Source organism: Pelophylax lessonae (genome assembly GCF_965119305.1).
Source record: "Pelophylax lessonae genome assembly, chromosome: 7".
Taxonomy (NCBI): Eukaryota; Metazoa; Chordata; class Amphibia; order Anura; family Ranidae; genus Pelophylax; species Pelophylax lessonae.
This window is the reverse complement of record NC_138774.1, coordinates 47559705-47581521: the sequence shown is the minus strand read 5'-3', so window position 1 is coordinate 47581521 and position 21817 is coordinate 47559705. Positions and strand designations below refer to the sequence as shown.

At 43.3% G+C, this 21817-nt stretch overlaps 1 protein-coding gene across 1 annotated transcript in view; it reads left to right on the top strand.

Annotated features, from left to right (window-relative positions):
- LOC309560455 (uncharacterized protein) overlaps positions 1 to 21817 on the top strand; it is a gene marked incomplete at both ends in the record, with an annotated part of 203085 nt that overhangs the window by 122545 nt on the left and 58723 nt on the right. The window contains 3 exons of the mRNA XM_082264089.1: positions 429 to 535; positions 13690 to 13830; positions 21176 to 21259. Of these exons, the coding sequence (XP_082120215.1) occupies positions 429 to 535; positions 13690 to 13830; positions 21176 to 21259 (332 nt within the window). The remainder of the gene's footprint in view (positions 1 to 428; positions 536 to 13689; positions 13831 to 21175; positions 21260 to 21817) is intronic.

Here is a 21817-nt window from a genome sequence, read left to right as displayed (position 1 = left end):
GGCACTGTGGCACTATAGACAGTAGAAAGCCTGGTGCCCTCATCTGCCCAGTGTCTACTGCTCTGTCCTGCTCTTGCTGTCACTCCGTACACACTCACACTCCTCTGACTGCTTTCATAGTCCTATAGAATGTGGGGGCCTTTTGGAGGGCATGAATTTTTTTTTTTTTTTTGGGGGTGGGGCAGCATTTCAATCTCGGACCCAGGCAGCACAATGTCTTAGGCCAGCCCTGCACCAGTCCACATACATGTTTGTTCCACAGCAATGGCTCAGATCTAATGGATCAAGATAAAGGCCAGATAGTTAACATTTTGATATGGAGAGATCAGCAATGGTGGCATATATATTTCCTTCAGTGCAACTTTGGGTAGTTTGGTGTTATGAAAATATACATATCTGTTCACAAATTCTCTGTCTCCTTTCTATAGAACACTCAGAACTATGGGTATTAGTAATTCTGTTACCCTGATGTCCCAGAAAAGAGAAGATATTTCATTTTCTGATATGGGATGCAAACACAGCAAGACTCCTGAAGGTAAGAAGTTAACTTGGATAACTGTACAAAATAATTTAAGTTTTTCCCTAGTCGAACTAGGCATCAACAAAGGATTCTATGTGCATTGCATTGCTGTTTTGCTTTGTGTCTTTTAAGGTTCTTTGCAGTAAACCCAAGGAAGAAATAAAACCTCTGTAGTGTATTAATGTGCTTGACTGCTGAGGCGCATAAGCCTAGGAAGACCGATTATTAACATAATAGAAAACCCCTTGCCCCTCCCCAGAAAAAAAATACCATACGTACAACCATTAAGTTGGAAAGGGCAAGGCCACAGCTTTTTTTATAAAATTTCCAACACATACCATGCAAACACTTTAAACCAGTGCCAGTCACAGTTGTACTGTGAGCATGTTTAACATTAACTATACAATTCCAAAGGGGGGGCCTGTCCTTACCATAAGTGCTGGACAGACTAACTCCAACTTCCAGTCAAGGGCATAGCCCATTACACCAAGTTTTAATCCTGATAAGGTAAAAAAAGCGCCGCTAAAGCGGTGACAGACCATCAAAAGGCAAAAGGGGTGGTAGGGTGGTCAGCTCTATTATCCACATGTTGTGCAAGATTTCCCTGGGGGAAGAACTTTTAGTGAGCTCAGGCCCAAACCCATGATCCTGATCCAATCCCCTGTGACCACTTCACCTACTGCTCCCCCCCGCCTCATACTCATCTCCTGGCCATGCCCCCTCAGTCAAGGCTCTCTTTGCCAAGGGGATCAAGAAGCCTTCATGACTGCTGAGGCACATAAGCCTAGGAAGACTGACATATTAACATATTAGAAAACGCCTTGACCCCCGACTATAAAAAATACCACACTTACAACCATTAAGTTGGAAAGGGCAAGGCCACAGCTTTATTTTATTTCTAACATATAACATGCAAACACTTTAAACCAGTGCCAGTCATGGTTGTAATGAGAGCACATTTGACTTTCAAAATGCAGTTTATTGAAAGAAAACATATTGTAAGGGATTAGCTCCATGGTAGGCGTGGATGACCCCTTGGGGGGTGCGTTTTCACAAGAAGATATCCGAGAAGTGGTTGCAAACAACAGTTTGGTTTATTAATGCAATTTTCTTCACCAGACTGCAAGCGTCAAAAACAGCAAAATAAAATAAAACACCAAAATAAATCCTTGCCTCTGTGGGCGGCTACCTTCTCACACACTGGAACCTATCTAATGAAGTCTGTCCACAACCTACTGTTGGGCAGACTTGGCTGATCACACAGCAGACTCTCAATAGTCCATGTTTTATCTCTTCACATTGAACATGTCCCTTTTCCTCTTCACATTGAACACAGTTCATCTATTTCTTCCACATAGAAATAGTTCAAGACCTCACCTTGAGTCTTACTTAATTTCCCCTTCACCCAGGAAATGTCCATTGTTTCCTTTTCACCTAGAAACGATCCAAGACCTCACTTTGAGTAGTCTTCACACTTGTTACCCTCCTCAGCTTCACATCGCTTCAGGAGGTCTTCCCCATGCTCACACAGCTTTCAGGGGCACACGTCTGTCTGTCCTCCTCTCCCAGCCCACACGGCGACATGAGGCAGCAATCCTTAGACTTCCTTTGGACAAATTATAGAGGCCTTCATTTCCTCATTCTGAACAGCTGAAGTCTGTTCAACGTCCTGCTGGCTAGCTCTGCAGCCGACACCCTATAGTAATTGGTGAACTTTCCAATCCAGGTGGAAATGTATCTCCTGTCTGTGACTACATTCACAGATTTACCTGACTTCCTGTCACAATATGCAAGCAATTACTGCAACACCGGATAATGGAACAGAACAAGGTAATACACTGTGTAGCAGAGAGTAAAGACATTGGTGAGCTTCAGCAACAAGTTAAGCAATTACCAAGGGAAACATAGTACAATACCAGACCCCAGGGACACTGCCCAAGGGGCTGGTGATCATAAGTGATATCTAGCAAAAGAAGAATTCAGCAGCATACTCTTGTGGGGAAGTAGCATTTACGACTGGCCAGTGCATGTACGGGAGTCCTCCAACCATCGGCCCCAAACCTGCTCAAATTTCTTGGGGCAGCCCTTGTGTAGATATATCAACCGTTTATACGGAAGGGTAGAGTTAACGTCCGCCATCCAAAGACGGAGAGTAGGGGGCTGTGCACGCATCCACAATTTGGCTATGAGCTTACGGGCATGGAAGAGCGTTTCATGGAGGAAGGTGGTCAGGAACTTGTCAGCCACGTCATCTGGAAAAAGGCCCAAGACACACTGCTTAATATCCAGTTGAAGTGGGGACCCCATATGATCATGTAGAAAGGTGATGACCTGTAGCCAAAAAGTTTGCACCACAGGGAATGAGAGCACATTTAACATTAACTTTTCAATTCCAAAGGGGGGCCTGTCCCTAAGTCCTTAAGTGCTTGACAGACTAACTCCAACTTCCAGACCAGAGCATAGCCCATTACACCAAGTTTTAATGCTGGTAAGGTAAAAAAAAATATATATATATAAAAAAGTTGCGCTAAAAGTTCAGTATTGTAACAAATAAATGTCCATAAATAAGTCCAAAAAATAAACGGCGATGTGTAGAAACAAGAAGTGATCACTCCAAGGCTACCAATGGTATTGTGCTTACCAGAAAGCCAATTTAAATTAGCAGGGAATCCAAAGCAGGAATCTTGACGCCTTTAGCCAAAGGAAACGCCAGCGCTGACAGCGCCTGTGGCTCTAGAGGAGAGGTGAGCATTCCTTTCCCTGTAATGGGACAGAGAAGGAGAAGGGCTCAGGCGAGATGACGAGCGAGAACGCCTACGAGTCCCAGTGGCTGGGGGCCCCACCTCAGGGCTCCCTGGTAATGGGACATCCGGAGGTGATGCCTGACCTCTGTCCAGCAACTCATGGACCCTGAAGAGAATAGTGTCAGCATCCATGGTCACAATCGTCAGCTCTTCCCAGCTCTTTCATCCACGTGTTGTCCAAAAGATCCAGAATTCCCAGGGGGCAGAACTTTTATTGAGCTCAGGCCCAACCTCATCACCCTGATCCAATCCCCTGTGACCACTTCACCTACTGCCTCCCCCCCAGACTCATCTCCTTGCCATACCCCATCAGTCAATGCTCTCTTTCCCAAGGGGTTTAAGAGGCCTTCATTTACTAAAATAAAAGGTGTACATACATACTGTACCATTACAATTGTAGGAATACAATACAAGACTGACAGATATGCACACAAAAAGCATGCACATGCACTACCTATCTATACAATAGGAATATACTAAAAGTTACTTAGCTCATGGTATAGCAGCTTCACAATCTCTGTAGGCAACCAGTGCTCGAGACTTACTCTATAAGCAATTGCAAGGAATCAGGCATTAGCATAATTTTTAGATGACATTTCTTCTTTGGCCCTGTGAAGTTACCTCTGGCATAGATCTTTCTTGTTGTGTTTCTATTATGAGCCCTCATGTCAGCTTATGTTGCTTGTAAATGAAGAAGAAAGTGGCACTTCCAGACCCAGGAACTTGGAAACTTGAGTTTTATTCTTCAAATCAAAGGTACAACATCAGACAAGACCAAACTGGACAGCAGACGCGTTTCACACCTTGTGCTTATTCATTGCTCAGCTTATGTTGCTGACCTTTTATTTGGAAAGTTTGAGTAGACAATCCCACATGGGTGTATCCTTTCTCACTACTTTGGTACTTTTGTTTCTTCTACTAGTCTGTATTGGTGAACATTTACCAACACTACCTCTAGATGGCATTGTTGTATCATACATGCCACGAGTTTGCTTGGTGGTTTAGCAATGCATGCGGTTGCAGCACAGTGGATCAGCATTGGTGTCTATTGATGTCCTCTGCCCTGAACTCTTCTCCCTGCCTGTTAGCAGTAATGTACACTGAGACATGCATGCACAGCTCAGCATACATTTATGGAACTAATCTCTACCATGATGATGTGATTCCTGTGCACATGTGCGGGAGTGACATCATTGCTTCCTGGTCAACCCAGAAGGCAACCATGTCAGAACCTGGAAGGAAGACCAGGAGAAGATGACAGTGCCCATGGCCAACTGGAGCGCTGACAGTGCGGCCCTGATGGGGATCACTAGCAAGGCAAGTTATGCCTTGCTATTGATAGTTAACTTGCTAGTTAAGCAAGCCATAGTGTGCTAATATGCTGTGCCCATTCGAAAACTTTTTTGGCAGAGGTTTATTTACACTTTAAGGGGTACATTTAAAAATCAGTAAATCTGACAAATCTACCAGGGGCATGTGTTTTACATTGTAAATGACAGTGATTGATTCACCATCAGTGAATGTTTGGTGAAAGTCATATACAATGCTTTATAAAGCCACAGCTATCTGCTGGTGTTCACTTGTAATTGCATATAGAGTGATTAATTATGGTTAGGCACAGATGACCAACCCTAGACACAAGCTACGTGCATCTAGAGATGATCTGTCTCTAACTACAGATAACTGCTCCATATGTGGTTACATGCAAATACCGCTAGACATCTGTGGCCACTGTCAGCCTGTCATTGCTTTTTACAGGATTCCCGGCTGTAGCTGTCTGCACACCCCTGATATTCTGTATGCATTTTCTAGAGGATATATTGTTGCACCACGGCAGACTTAGCCAAGGAAAGGAGGCATAAGACTGATAGTACCAGTAAAGAAGAGCATTGCTTGATCCTCATCCATTCACAAAATGTCTTACCCTTTTCATGGAATACAAGATGTTCCATGAATGGACAAGGGGTAGAGTGAGCAGATGAACAACAGGATCTCCTCTCATCAATTCACTTGTGTTCTGTGGAAAAAAATACATTTTGTGAATGGGCAACGAGAGAGGATAGTGGAGAGCGAGCAATCCTCTTCACTACTGTAGAAAGCCAAAACTGTCACCCTCAGTGCGGAAAGTTTGGTGCTTATAGTAGTGTCGGGGATGAATGAAACTAATAGTATTAATTAACTCAACAGCCATCCACACATGCAACATCCACCATTGTAGGTACGGTAATTTATTTGTAAATAGCAAATGCACTAAAAAAACTTTTACCCAGAGTTCAGCTTTAAAGTGGAGCTCCACACAAAAGGGGAAGTTCCACTTGTTTAAAACCCTCCTCCCCCAGTCATATTTGGCACTTTTTTTGGGGGAGGGGGGAGCAGATATTTAGTTTTGACAGGTAACCGCTCCCACTTCCAGCTCAGATCGCCACGGGCCAAAAGTTCGCACTCACCTCCTTCCTCCGCAGTCTTCTGGGGCGCATCACAGGTCCCAGAAAACGACGGGACCATTCACAAGGTGCAGTGCTTCACTTCCTGTTTCTTTTACTTGAGATTGAAGAGTAGGCTTGGATAAGGACATCGCTGGATCTCTTGACAGGTAGGTGTTCTTATATTAAAAGTCAGCCGCTACAGTATTTGTAGCTGTTGACTTTTAGGCTCCATGTACACGGGACGCTGGAAATGGCCGTTTAGGAGCAGTTGGGTGTTTTTTTTAGAAGCCCCTGAACCCATCTACATTTTATCTTATCTGTCCATGTACACAGGGTCGTTTGCGGGCAGTTGCGTTCAGGGACTTTTTTTAGAACGCAATTATTTGTGTTCGAACGTGTGTTTCCCGGCGTTTCAAACGCAAAAACGTGACCGAACGCGTCCGAACGCGTCCGAACGCGATGACCGGCGTTTGGCGTTCGCGTTTTTCCATTTTAAAGGGGAATCATTTTTTTACCTCTAGGAACGATTCTAAACGCAAACGCCCGCTAAACGCCCGCTAAACGCGGGTACAAACGCAACCGAACGGACCTTTCAAACGTCCTAAAAATTCCAGCATTCAAAGGGACTTTTAACAACGTCCCGTGTACATGACGCCTTAAAGTGATTGTAAAGTATAATTTTTTTTTTCGATAAAAAAATAAATAAACATGTTATACTTACCTGCTCTGTTGCAGTTGGTTTTGCACAGAGCAGCCCTGATCCTCCTCTTCTCGGGTCCCTCTTCTGTAAACCTGGCCCCTCCCTCCTGTTCAGTGCCCCCCACAGCAAGCAGCTTGCTATGGGGGCACCCGAGCCGAGTCACAGCTCCCTGTGTTCATTCTGACAGGGAGCTGCAGCCCGGCCCAGCTCCCTCTCTCTCCTGATTGGCTGACTGGCTTTGATTGACAGCAGCAGGAGTCAATGGCACTGACGCAGCCAATCAGGAGGGAGAGTCTCAGATGGCTGAGAGACTTGTGGACATCGCTGGACAGAGATGGGGCTCAGGTAAGTATTAGGGGGGGTTGCTACACACAGAAGTTTTTTTTCTCCTAATGCATAGAATGCATTAGGAGAAAAAAAACCTTCTGACTTTACAACTCCTTTAATTTTTTTTTTGGGGGGGAGCCTCCTAAATCTTTCCTTACTCAGTCCAAACCTAAATTCAAATATTTTAGGTGGAGTTAAATTTTAATTCAGACACAGAGCCACAAGTCGGCCCCGCCCCATCTCTCCTTATTGGCTTACCGACTTTGATTGACAGCAGCTGGAGCCAATGTCTCAGCCAGTCAGGAGGGAGAGTCCTGGGCAACAAAGTCTCTCGTACAACATCCCTAGATCGAAGGGGGCTCGGTAAGTTATAGGGGGGCTGAGGGGGGCTGCTGCACACAGGTTTTTGATCCTAAAGCATAGATTGCATCAAGATAGAAAAAAAACTTCTGCCTTTAGAACCACTTTAGGTCCCTTTAGAGATACACAGGCAACCTGCTGAGTGACGTTAATTTTCATTCTGGCTTTAATTGTAGGATTGGGACTTCCTATAGAAGCCAGTGTAGCACTGCCCCCGCAGGGACTGCCGGATATTGACTTTGCAGGCTCCCCTGGTTACCAGCACATCTTTACTTGATCAAGTCTCCGAATCTCTCCTTGTTTCCAATGGCTCGCCACATAAATGAACAGTCTAGGGGTGTTGTTTGTTTTGTTGTTTATTGATAATTTGGCATAGGAGAAGGGAATAGTTGTATACTTAAATTAAACTATTCACATTGTTTGAGGACTTCTATCTTCAAAACTTGCTTGAAAAGATATGAAACAGCCAGGCTGTTAATCCACGCTGCAACTAGGGTGGATGGGGTTAAGTCTCTTGTTCTCTTTGGTCTCTAACAAGACGACTTGATGGACGATAATCTATCTTCAGGACACTCTTACTAGCATCCTCTTCCCACTGGCACCCGTCCACTGACTATCCTAGGAGCAGGGGTGGCCCTCCTCAGGTCAGGCCCCTTGACACGAGTTTCTGTATTCACTGTACTGCAGAGACAGATCCTCCAGTTTCTCCCCTCTCAGCCAGCTTCCCTGGACCTCTGGGTTCAGCTCCTCACTGCTACTCTTCTGGCCTCAGGACGACTCCCTGAGGCCGCATGACACCTCTGCAGAGGAGGAGGCAGTCATCCCCTTCCTCCGGGACTCTGCTTGCCAACAAAAGACCTTTGAGCACATGTGCTCCTGGCTTTTATACAGTATCCCAACATGCCTTGAGGCAACTTTCCCTCTGCCAATTGTCAGGACTGTATCAAAAGCCCATGCACCCATTCATCAGGTTTCCTCCCACTGTCCAACATGCCTCCCTATTGGATCAGTGTAAAATACTCTCCAGACAGAACGAGTTGCATCCTGAGCACAATGAGCAGACCTCACTAACAGATCCTGCTCTCTGGTAGGCAGAGAACAATATAGATTTACCTGCAACTCTTCTGGTAAGCAGACAGAGCACAAACTATACTCTCTCACTAGCACTTACCTAGGAGGATGCTACACCAGTATTCTCATTCAAATTCGAGCCTTTTAAATGTAGATTAGAGCGTTCAATAGTTTTAACAAAGCCCATGTTCTGCCCCACGTTTATGTATATTTTCCATGGTGTATTGTAGGTTGTTATTATGCTGCAGTATGCTGACATCTAGTAGCAGGTTTGGGCCACTAAAACTTGTTTACTATGTGATTTTGTTTTTTCCCTCTGTCTTTTTCTCCTAAGTGGTAGTTCAGTCCTAGCTAGATCCTCCCCATTTATTCCATGTTCCCTTAGTCAAATTTAGTTATTTGCAGGGACAGAAATTTGCCATTGTAGATTTACACTTCAAAACTGCATTGGATTCAACTTCTGTGTCTTCTGTGTTGAAGAGTTAAGCTGCCAGTGGATGGTGTCAAGTCAGCAGCTGACCCTTAATTCGGGACAGATTGGGTCTAAGAAGGTACAGTGAGGGGAAAAAAGTATTTGATCCACTGCTGATTTTGTACGTTTGCCCACTGACAAAGAAATGATCAGTCTATAATTTTAATGGTAGGTTTATTTTAACAGCGAGAGACAGAATAAAAACAAAAATATCCTGAAAAACGCATTTTAAAAAAAGTTATAAATTGATTTGCATTTTAATGAGTGAACTAAGTATTTGAGCCCTTCGCAAAACATGACTTAGTAGTTGGTGGAGAAACCCTTGTTGGCAATCACAGAGGTAAGACCTTCCTTGTAGTCGGCCACCAGGTTTGCACACATCTCAGGAGGGATTTTGTCCCACTCCTCTGCAGATGCTCTCCAAGTCATTAAGCTTTCGAGGCTGATGTTTGGTAACTCGAACCTTCAGCTCCCCCCACATATTTTCTATGGGATTAACTCCAGGACCTTAATGTGCTTCTTCTTGAGCCACTCCTTTGTTGCCTTGGCCATGTGTTTTGGGTCATTGTCATGCTGGAATACCCATCCAGGACCCATTTTCAATGCCCTGGCTGAGAGAAGGAGGTTCTCTCCCAAGATTTGACGGTACATTGCCCCGTCCATCGTCCCGTTGAATGCAGTGAAGTTGTCCTGTCCTCTTAGCAGAAAAACACCCCCAAAACATAATGTTTCCACCTCCATGTTTGACAGTGGGGACATAGGCAACATTCCTCCCCCTCCAAACATGGCGAGTTAAGTTGATGCCAAAGAGCTCAACTTTGGTCTCATATGACCACAACACTTTCACCCAGTTCTCCTCTGAATCATTCAGATGTTCATTAACAAACTTCAGATGGGCCTGTACATGTGCTTTCTTGAGCAGGGGGACCTTGCGGGCACTGCTGGGTTTCGGTCTTTCACAAGTAAGTGATACCACTTGTTTTCTTGTGGCGCTTTTCCACTGCATGGAACCGAACGGTTCGGCTCGCTTTTGCGCTTTTCCACTGCATTGTACCGCATGGTACTGTGTAGGAACGGTTCGGTACGGCGGCGCTTTTCCACTACATGGAACCGAACGGTACGGCTCGCTGAAACAGTACCACCTCGGTTGTGGATCCAAGAGGGCCGTACCGGTACCATATCCCACAATCCTTTGCATGCAGCCTTGACTGCTTGTTACTACTAGCCACTGATTGGTCAGAGAATTGTTGTTATCCCACCCACCTACTATTTAGTGGAAAAGCAAACCGTACCAAACCGTACCGAACCGTTCCAACACTGTACCATGCGGTACCATGCAGTGGAAAACCAAACAGAGCCAAGCAGGGCCAAGTGGAGCCGAGCCGGTACTTGCAGTGGAAAAGTCCCATTGGTGACTATGGTCCCAGCTGCCTTGAGATCATTGACAAGATTCTCCCGTGCAGTTCTCATGATCATTGAAACTCCATGAGGTGACATCTTGCATAAAGCCCCACACAGAGGGAGATTGACAGTTATTTTGTGTTTCTTCCATTTGCAAATAATCGCACCAAGTGTTGTCACCCTCTCACCAAGATGCTTGGCGATGGTCTTGTAGCCCATTTCAGCCTTGTGTAGGTCTACAATCTTGTCCCTGACATCCTTGGACAGCTCTTTGGTCTTGGCCATGATGGGGAGATTGGAATCTGATTAATTAATTGCTTCTGTGGACAGATGTCTTTTATACAGGTAACAAGCTGAGATTAGGAGCACTCCCTTTAGGAGAGTGCTCCTAATCTCAGCTCATTACCTGTATAGAAGACACCCGGGAGCCAGAAATGTTGCTGATTGATAGGGGATCAAATACTCATTTCACTCATTAAAATTAAAATCAATTTATAACTTTTTTTAAATGCATTTTTCAGGATATTTTTGTTGGTATTCTGTCTCTCACTGTTAAAATAAACCTACAGTTAAAAAAATAGACTGATCATTTGTCAGTGGGCAAACGTAAAAAATCAGCAGGGTATCAAATACTTTTTTCCCTTACTTTATGTCACTGCATGAAGTGGAATTTGAAGCAGAAGAGCCATCTCCTGGAAATGACTTCACCCCCACACACTGGAGCGACATATAGTCATGTCACAATAAGAGGTTGAAGACCCATGCATATTAACTGAGAAAATACTGCTAGATCTGAGGTTAAAAAGATTAATTGTATGTTTTGTTAGGTACAGGTATGTCAGTGACAAAGTTTCCTAGACAGCAGTAGCTTTTTGGCTGGCTTCCCTAACCCCTTCCCACCGACCTTACGCATGTATGTGGCCCCACGGAAGTGGGTCTTCTTCTGTGGGGGCCACATTTATGTGCATCTCACTTTCTGCTTGGAGTGCTCGTCACAGCGTGTGGCATACTAACGAACGGAACCCCTGGTTCCGGGTCACATGATCGCTGTGATAGCCTCTGATTGGCTGTCAGAGTGATCCGTCATTGTGAGCCCACCCCTTTGTTTACTTCCTCTTCTGAATGAAGAGGAAGATACGTTGTATCCTTCTCTTTTTGTAGGAGAGGAAGATATACACAAACAAGTGTGTGTAAAAGAAAAAGAAAGAATACAAAATAAAGAAAAAAATAATTAGGATCAAGGTTTGCCAAGATTAGTGTTAGAGTCAAGGTCAGGGTCGAAGGTCACAGTGGGGTCAAACGCCACAGCCAGCATACTTAGGGGAGAATTAAAAAATAATAATAATGAGTGTCAGTGTGTTTTAGGCAGGATAAAAAAAATTACAAACTGCGCATTTTTGTTTCTGGGCCCTACTATGGGTACAAAGACAACTAACATACACAAATGTGGTATTGCTGCGATCGATAGAAGCAGGAAAATTTATTTTTGGTTGTTCTTTGGTGGTATTTTATGGTAATAACAAGAAATATACAGATACATTTAAAAGAAATGTTTTTTGTTTACTATTTTGAGCCAGTGTTCATTTAAAATTAAAAGAAAAAAAAATCAGGAGATATCTATTACCATTTAACACCAAAAGAAAGCCCAATTTTTCCTAAAAAAAAAAAAAAAAAAAGATATAATTCACCTGGATGCACAAAGTAGTTGCGATGTTATGTTCAGTTATACTAGCACATGTCAAAGTTGCAAAATTGTGCTTAGGCATTCATATTTGTTTTACTCTCCTTCACAAAGGGGTTAGGGAGAAATACATAGGCAACCCTTGCCAATTTCTTTCTAAAAAAGGATATGATGATCCTTCACCTTAAAAACTTTTATAAGGATTGATTTACATCCAAACTTTGCAGAAACACATGTGAAAGCGTGTGCATTAGCACATCATTTGGCAATGCAAAATATATCCATTGACACGTTGCACTGCCCTTCATTCATTTGTTGGATTCTATTGGGTTGCCTTAATGTGTAGCATGACATTTGTTAATGCATAGGCATCAACAAGGCACATAAATGGAAATGAGCCCTGAAAGTATTGAGCTGAGAGTCAGCATGACAACCAGGCAACTGGCATTTTTAACCACTTAAGCCCCGGAAGATCGGCACTGCATGACTTTAACGGACAATTGCACGGTCGTGCGACGCTGTACCCAAATGAAATTGACGTCCTTTTTTTCCCACAAACAGAGCTTTCTTTTGGTGGTATTTGATCACCTGTGCGATTTTTTGATCATGCGCTATAAACAAAAAAAGAGCGACAATTTTGCAAAAATAACAATATTTTTCACATTTTTTATATGAAATTCCCCCAAAAATTGTAAAAATCAAAATTTTTTAACATTTTAGGCCAATTTGTTTTCTGCTACATATGTTTGGTAAAAAAAAATCACAAAAAGCGTATTTTGATTGGTTTGCGCAAAAGTTATTGCGTTTACTAACTAAGGGAAAGATTTTTGTAATTTTTATTGTTTTTTTTTTTAACGAGTAATGGCGGCGATCTGCGATTTTTTTTGCGGGACTGCGACATTGCGGCAGACAGATCGGACCCTTGACTGACATTTTTGACACTTTTGGGGGTACCAGTGACATTACTACGGTAATCAGTGCTATATATATGCACTGTTACTGTAAAAATGACACTGGCAGGGGTTAAGTGTGTCCCTAGGGGCGTTTCTTACTGTGCAGTGATGTGGCTTTTCATGTAACAGCAGAGATCTACAATCCTACATAGCAGGACCTTATGATCTCTGCTGTTACACAAGGGAGAATGAGTTTACATTAGCTGCCTGCCTTTCTCCCTCTGTAACTGATGATCGCGAGTGACCGGCAGACATCGGGTCCGCCGGTCCCACGCGCGGGGATCCCAGTGAGCGAGCGGGGGCAAAAGCGCACCTCCGGCGGCGCGCGTTCGCCTCCTATTGGCTCGCAGGCGAGTGACGTACGGGTACGTCACTTTGCCTGCACGGGGCTGACCGCCGCAGTATATGTACTTGCAGCGGTCGGCAAGGGGTTAAAAGGAGGTCAGTAGTGGCAGCCTATGTATTTATATAATGACAAGTTCCCTTTAGGAATGTTTAAATTGTTATTTCCTGGCACCATAAGATTATATGGGCTGTTTTATTGATTTATTTCAATTGATTCCAATTAGAATATAGTCGACAACCTGGTGAATATGAAGCAAAATAATTCCTTTATTCAAAAATATTGGGCTAAAAAGGTCCAGTATACAAGTAAGCGCTGACACATTTTAGCCACTGAGGGCCTTAGCTCTTAGATCCCCAAGGACTAAAATGCGTCAGTATTGTATACTTGTTTGCTAGAACTTTTTACCCCAATCTTTTTGTATAAAGGGATTATTTTGCTGCATATTCACCGGGTTGCCGACTATATTCTTACAGGGATGGTGTACACAAGTGACCTGTGGGAAGCCTGAGTTAGGCACAGGGTCTGGATTACAGGGTAGCAGCACCTAGCATTTGTATTTTTATTTAAAGTGATTGATTTTAACTTGTTGAACTGATTTTTTTTTTATTTATTTTTTTTTTTACTTCAGTTCTCAGGTCCTGTTTGTCTATGAAGCCTTGGCGTAATATTATACAAAGCAATGAAGAACAGAATCCCCTGGCTGTGATGAGATGGCCTGAAAATGACTTGTTTCTTCTAGAGCAACTCAAGAACTGGATAGAGAATAAATGTACGTATTTTCATGTTGTTTGATACAGAGCTAATGTTGGGGTTTCTAGACCTGAGGAAGTTGTCTTTGGGCTAAATGTGGGTAAATCTGCTTTATTTTTACATTTACTTCTAAAATTTCATTCAGATAGAAAAAAAAAACATTTAATCCAGTTAACCACTTCAGCACTAGAATGTTTTATCCCCCTACATCACCTGGCCATTTTTTGCTATTCAGCACTGCGCTATTTTAACTGGAAATTGCATAGTCATACAACACTGTAGCAAAAAAAAAAAAAAAAGTATATCATTTTTTTTTCACACAAATATACAGTATCTCACAAAAGTGAGTACACCCCTCACATTTTTGTAAATATTTTATTCATGTGACAAAGCTGATGAAATGACACTTTACTACAATGTAAAGCAGTGAGTGTACAGCTTGTATAACAGTGTAAATTTGCTGTCCCCTCAAAATAACTCAACACACAGCCATTAATGACTAACCCGCTGGCAACAAAAGTGAGTACACCCCTAGGTGAAGTTGTCCAAATTGGGCTCAATTAGTAATTTTCCCTCCCCAAGGTCATGTGACTCGTTAGTGTTACAAGGTCTCAGGTATGAATGGGGAGCAGGTGTGTTAAATTTGGTGTTATCGCTCTCACTCTCTCATACTGGTCACTGGAAGTTCAACATGGCACCTCATGGCAAAGAACTCTCTGAGGATCTGAAAAAAGTATTGTTGCTCTACATAAAGATGGCCTAGGCTATAAGAAGATGCCAAGACCCTGAAACTGAGCTGTAGCATGGTGGCCAAGACAACAGCGGTTTAACAGGACAGGTTCCAATCAGAACAGGCCTCGCCATGGTCGACCAAAGAAGTTGAGTGTACGTGCTCAGCATCATATCCAGAGGTTGTCTTTGGGAAATAGAAGTATGAGTGCTGCCAGCATTGCTGCAGAGTTTGAAGGGGTGGGGCGGGTCAGCCTGTCAGTGCTCAGACCATACGCCGCACACTGCATCAAATTGGTCTGCATGGCTGTCGTCCCAGAAGGAAGCCTCTTCTAAAGATGATGCACAAGAGCACCCGCAAACAGTTTGCTGAAGACAAGCAGACTAAGGACATGGATTGCTGGAACCATGTTCTGTGGTCTGATGAGACCAAGATAAACTTATTTGGTTCAGATGGTGGCAAGCATATGTGGCTGCAACCAGCTGAGGAGTACAAAGACAAGTGTGTCTTGCCTACAGTCAAGCATGATGGTGGGAGTGTCATGGTCTGGGGCTGCATGAGTACTGCCGACACTGGGGAGCTACAGTTCATTGAGGGAACCATGAATGCCAACGCATACTGTGACATACTGAAGCAGAGATCTTCTCTGGGTAACAGGGCAGTATTCCAACATGATAACGACCCCAAACACACCTCCACAGACGACCACTGCCTTGCTAAAGAAGCTGAGGGTAAAGGCGATGGACTGGCCAAGCATGACTCCAGACCTAAACCCTATTGAGCATCTGTGGGACATCCTCAAATGGAAGGTGGAGGAGCGCAAGCTCTCTAACATCCACCAGCTCCATGATGTTGTCATGGAAGAGTGGAAGAGGTCTCCAGTGGCAACCTGTGAAGCTCTGGTGAACTCCATGCCCAAGAGGGTTAAGGCAGTGTTGGAAAATCATGGTGGCCACACAAAATATTGACACTTTGGGCCCAATTTGGACATTTGGGGTGTACTCACTTTTGTTGCCAGCAATTTAGACATTAATGGCTGTGTGTTGAATTATTTTGAGGGGAAAGCCAATTTACACTGTTATACAAGCTGTACACTCACTACTTTACATTGTAGCAAAGTGTCATTTCTTCAGTGTTGTCACATGAAAAGATATAATAAAATATTTAAAAAAATGTGAGGGGTGTACTCACTTTTGTGAGATACTGTAACTTTCTTTTGGTGATATTTGATCAGCACTGGGTTTTTTATTTTTTATTATATAAATGAAAAAAAAACAAAAACATTGGAAAAGAAAAACAATATTTTCTACTTTCTGTTATAACACATATCAAATTAAATCAAATTTCTTCATAAATGCTACATGTCTTTGGAAAACAAAATCCCAATACGTGTATAATAACTGGATTGTGTGAAAGTTACAGCATCTACAAACTATGAAATATATTTGAAAATTGATCCACCCTGAAGACGGCCTATTTCTTGAGGCCCTAAAATGCCAAAACAGTACAAATATCTCCCAAATGGCTGCTTTTTGGAAAGTAGAGAGTCTGAGACATTTAGTAAGAGGCATGGCGAGTTTTTGGAAGTTGTAATTTTTCATGATCACTGTATAAGCAATAGTTTTAGCTGTTGAAAATGGGTAATCATTCATGAATAGATTGCTTATGGTTGTGATCTGTTATTGGCTAAGGTAAATGACATGGTAGTGGTAGCCAGGAATCTGTGATTTGGGCCAATCACAGATCACAACAGTAGGCAAGTTGTTCATGAATAGATAGCCATTCTTGACAGGTTGTTTACATTGTTATCATGTGATCGCTATAACCAATCATAGCGATCACATGGTACCCAGTTACAGGTAACAGTAACACGCTGTGTCCGAACGCAGCTCGTTCCTAACCCTGAAGAGACTCAATCACTATATATACCGTACATGACTTAGCCTGCTTGTGCCACCCCACCGAAGTAAATGTATTACGGCAGGACAGCAAGTGGCTAAAGTACACAAATCTGTCTTTATATTAGCTCTACCTAACATCCAAAGCATGACTCATAATAGTAGGGGGAAAAGTCAGTAAAAAAAATGAATAAGGTTCCATTACATATGCCCTGTGCTGCCAGCCTAAAACTGGCTACAGACAGAATAGTTTGCAGTATCGAATGATCTCCTGATGTTTTTTAGGCAAGTTTGTACCCTGAACAAGAGCACTTATCTATAAGCCGTTCTATTTTGAGCAATTTAAACTGGAGGGGAAGATGAATTGAGTCTGTTTTGGCTCTAGGGAAAAGGCTGTGTTCTATAGACGACATACAAAATTGCGACTACTATGATTTTGTTCTACAGGTCCACTGCTTTTACAAAATATAATTTTTTTTTTGGGGGGGGGGGGGGGTTAAGGTAATTTACACACCAGAACTAGAACTACAACGCACAAAAAACAGTCCTGCCTAACCCATAACAAAAAAGAACCTGCCTAACATGCCCTCAATGCACAAAAAGTAGGCCCTGCATAATGCACCCTGAAGGTATAGTTCACCTTTACCAAAAATCTGCCTATTCAGGTAAGTGGCATCTTCAGATAAAAACAAACTGTGCAGCTCTGACCGCAGTTAACCTCCCTAGTGGTATTCCCGAGTGTGGCTCGGGGTTAACTTTCAGTACCAAAAGCGGTAACCCCGAGCCACACTCGGGATTACCCCAGAATCATACTCACCTTCCCTGTGATCCCCTGCCATTCTCCCCACCGCCCTTGCACTCTCTCCCCACTCTGTGCTTGGCAGATGCCGGCACTTGCCTTCCGATTCCCTCCCTGCGAGCGTTGCGATGCAGGGGGGTGGAACCGGCGGCAAATTCAAAAGTGTAAATACACAAATGACATGATACAAAGCTGTGATCCTAACGGATTACACTGTATCATGCCATTTCACCACAGGATTTCACCTGGTGTCTTTTCCAGTGCCCTGCCTGTTCTTTTATAGTGCTTTGTGTCTGGAATATTGAGAATGACCATGGCATCCAAAAAGCGTTCTTTTTGCACAAAAGCGCTTTTAGATGAACTGGAAAACAGCGACAGCTTACTTGAAGAACTGAGCAATAGCTATTCATGAGAAAATTCGTCATCAGGTACGGAAAGTGACGACAGAGATGATTCTGATGTTTCTCGCACATAGCTTGTGGGAAGTATATCAAATGATTCTTCAGAATTTCCAACGGAGCTATGGAGGACAGTGGGAGGACGGCAGGGGATCGCAGGGGAAGGTGAGTCTTAAAATATAAAACAACAGATTTCCATGCAAAACAATATACCCCTTTTAGTACAGAAATCCTGACATAATCAGACCGCCAGGGAGGTTAAATAATGCCTCATATGTACAGGCAATTTATGTAACTCCAGTAACAAAGAAATGGCCCCTGCCCCCATCTATAACTGGCCTTCACAGCAAGGGGAACATGGACGGGCAACCGCATGAAAGAGAAAATTCCCAGCTCAACTCACCAACCAGTCTGCTTACCAACCAAATTAACCTGTCTAACAGTATGCATTAAACAGGGGTTTAGGTAGCACACATTTGCAAATGCATGCGTAAGCTGCAAGGTCCCTTCACAGCACCCTGTATTACTTGCAGTCCTAACCCTATTCATTTATGAGAGTCTCCACAATGGAAGCACATGCATTCTAATGGATAGATGAGGGGCAGGTGGGCCTGGAGGTAGCCCAGTCCTCCCCAAAGGGGGAGGGGCACCATAGACACCCAGCACAATGGCAGCAAAGGTGTCCAGTGTGTCCCTCACCAATATTACCCCAGTAACAAAGAAATGGCACCTGCCCCCATCTATAACTGGCCTTCACAGCAAAGAGCACATGGACGGGCACATGCACGAAAGACAAAAACAGAGGAAATTCCCAGCTCAACTCACCAACCAGTCTGCTTACCGAATTAACCTGCCCAACAGTATGCGTTAAAAACAGGGGTTTTAGTTAGCACACATTTGCAAACGCTTGCATAATCTACAATTTATGTAACTCCTTAAGCTTGGCTGAATAACTCCCAGGAGGTGACATCATCCAGTCCTGCCTTGTTTCTAGGATTTTGCCAAGCAGCTCCCAGCTGTTACTGTTCACCCCAACCATTACAGGAATCTCTGATTCAATCCCCCTCACATGCACTTTCACTGCCCTGATGCTGAGCTCACGTCTGGTATGGTGGAGGTGTACAGTAAGAGTTGGGCATGTCTTAGCAACAAGGCAGGATGGGCTGATGCAATCCTTGGGAGTCAATCTGTCAGGTTTCAGAAGGTATGTAAATGGCCTACACCTATAGAAAGGGCATTATTTAACTTTGGTAAGAAGTGCACAGTTTGATTTTAACTACAGACACCTCTTATCTGCATAGGCAGTTTTTGGTTGAAAAACATGAAATAAATAGGTCAAGCTTAAACAATTACAAGTGATAAAATACAGTAGGTCCTGCTTAAGGCACCATTAAGTGATTGTAAGCCCTTTGGGTTTTTTTTTTTTTATTAAAATAAAAAATAAGAGGTTTATACTTACCCGCTCTGTGCAATGGTTTTGCCCAGAGTGGACTGAAACTCCTCTTCTGGGGATCCTCACCAATGGTCTCTGCTCCTCCTCTGCAGCGTGCAGCGAGCACATTCCTGAGCCGCATTGTGTGCTTCTGTAGACACACACAGCGCTCATCAGCCCCACCCCCCACTCCCTCCTCACAGGATTTGACTGACAGCAGCAGGATCCAAATGCTTCCGCTGCTGCCGAGTCTCCTGTGAGACCAGGGAAAGGGGAGAGAAGAACTGCAGGTGAGCACAGTGCTGAATCAAGAGAGGTAAGTGTTTCGGTGGAGGGCACAACAGTGGTAAAAGTTGTTTTATCTTAATACAGGGAATACATTAGGGTAAAAAAAAAAAGAAGGTTAACTTTAGAACAATTTTATTGAAGGAAAAATTGTCCCAGCTTACTGTACTTTAAGGCACAAAAATAGGTCTTCCTACCTAACTAAAGAACAGGCTTTTTATATTTTGTATAGAGTAAGGAAGGGTTATATCCTCTGTCAGGTAAGGAAATCCCTGGTTGTCACCAGAACTAGTGGCTCCATTGGAAGATCACCTCTATGGTGATAAGCCAAAATTTGGGATTATCGTTCACTTTTGGTAATAACGGTAAATAGGTTAAATAGAGAGGATTCATATCCCTAACAAGGGCACTGACATCAATAAAAACCTGACCTGTTCTAACCCCTCTATCCAAAACCAAAAAAGTTCTGCCTTTCGATATACTTTTAACCTCCCTGGCGGTATTCCCGAGTGTGGCTCAGGGGTTAATTTTCAGTACCAAAAGCGGTAATCCCGAGTCACACTTGGGGTTACCCTGTAGTGATACTTAACTTGTCCCTGGGATCCCCTGATGTCCTTCCACTGTGTCCTCCGGCCAATGCCGGCATCCATCTTCCGAGTTCCCTTCCCTGCAAGCGCCGCAACGCAATGCAGGGGGGCATAACTGGGCCACAAATTAAAAAAAGTATACAAAACATGACATGATACATTGTACAGGATTACATTAGAGTATCAAACCATTTCACCTCGGTTTTGTCCCTAATGCTTTGTCCAGTGCCCTGCCTGGACTTTTACGGTTTTATTCCTTTTAATTTTATTAATAATATATTAATTTATTTAATAATGTATTTATTTAATTGATTTATTAATAATTTATTAATAATTTTTATTCAGTTTTTTTCCTAAAAATTACAGGCCTACAATATAAAAAAACAGATTTCCATGCAAAACAATGTACCGCTTTGACATTAAAAAATACTGACATAATCAGACCGCCAGGGAGGTTAATGCATCTCAACAAATAAAAATAATTATCCTCCTGCATTATTTGCACTTTGTGCATTGCGGAGAGCCTCAGTGCGCTGTACTGCAGCTGCGTTCTAGAGCTGCGTTGTGGTCCCATTTAAAATGAACAGCATTACAATGCAGAACATCCTTCATGGTGCACTACCGCACGGTACAGTAAGGAAGGCTTTTTACTGCAACTGAGTAGTATAAATGAGCCCTTAAGGTATTTGTGAACCCTCACCTTGTAAAACAACCCATTCAGTATAAAAAAGAAATGAAAAGCAAAACATTTGTGTATTGATATATAAGTAAGTGATAACATTTCCTCTGGTCTCGGCTGCATAAGAGCAGGGGGAGGAAGAACAGCAGAACACTGGTCTTGCCACTGAATAGCTGTGCAGGGTGGGGGGGTCAGGACATGTCTGATCATTGAAGAGGAACAGGCTGTGTTCTCATGCTCATGTGTGGTCAGTTTTTAATAAGAAAGCAGAGCAACTGGCAGGATCACTGGAAATTTCACACACAGGAAGCAATGTAGAGAATACAATACTTTCTCATGCAATTACATGGTACAGCAGGCACATATAAGGGATATGAAGTGTTGTTGTAACATATTCTTTAAAACATTGAAACTAGCAGGAGATCTTTGTGATGGTCACAGATATAACTGATAGAATGTGAATTATAAAATGAATCTGTATTTAATGATATTATACATTTTTCTGGTAGGAATGTAAAGCGTCTTTCTAACTTGCCAGTTTTATTTCTGTTTTCAGTATCTGGTTTTAATGCATTGAAAATCATCACTTCTTTACGTCAAGAGCCGATTTACAGAAGTCCAGGAGCCGGGCAGCAGATGGGTGAGAAAAGTCTGATTATTCATATTTTCACGATCGTATTATATAGAAAGAATTTTAGATTCTTCTGGTTTCTGTCTTTCTTCATGCACAGCGCTGCCCGTTACTGTCTGCTCCAGCTCTGCAGTTCAATGTTTAACCGGTTTCCGCCCAGCCTATTGTACAATGATGGCTGGGCTGGACCGTTCTTGTTCTGGGGGGAATCATATGGCGTCCTCCAATTTGTGCCACGCATATGCGCCCCCAATGGGGTGCAGCACAGCGATCGGTGATGAGCCATGTCCTACGGACACAGCGTGTCCAATTACAACTGACCACATGAAAGCAAATGCCGGTTATCGACATATCAGTGCCCATTAGTCCCGCCTTGTCAGTGCAGCCTCATCAGTGCTTCTTCATCAGTGCCCATCAGTGGAGCTTATCAGTGCCCATCAGTGCTGCCTCCTCAGTGGCTATCAGTGCAACTTATCAGTGCCCATCAGTGCTTCCTCCTCATTGGCTATCAGTGCAGCCTATCAGTGCCCATCAGTGCAGCCTATCAGTGTCCATCAATGTATCCTC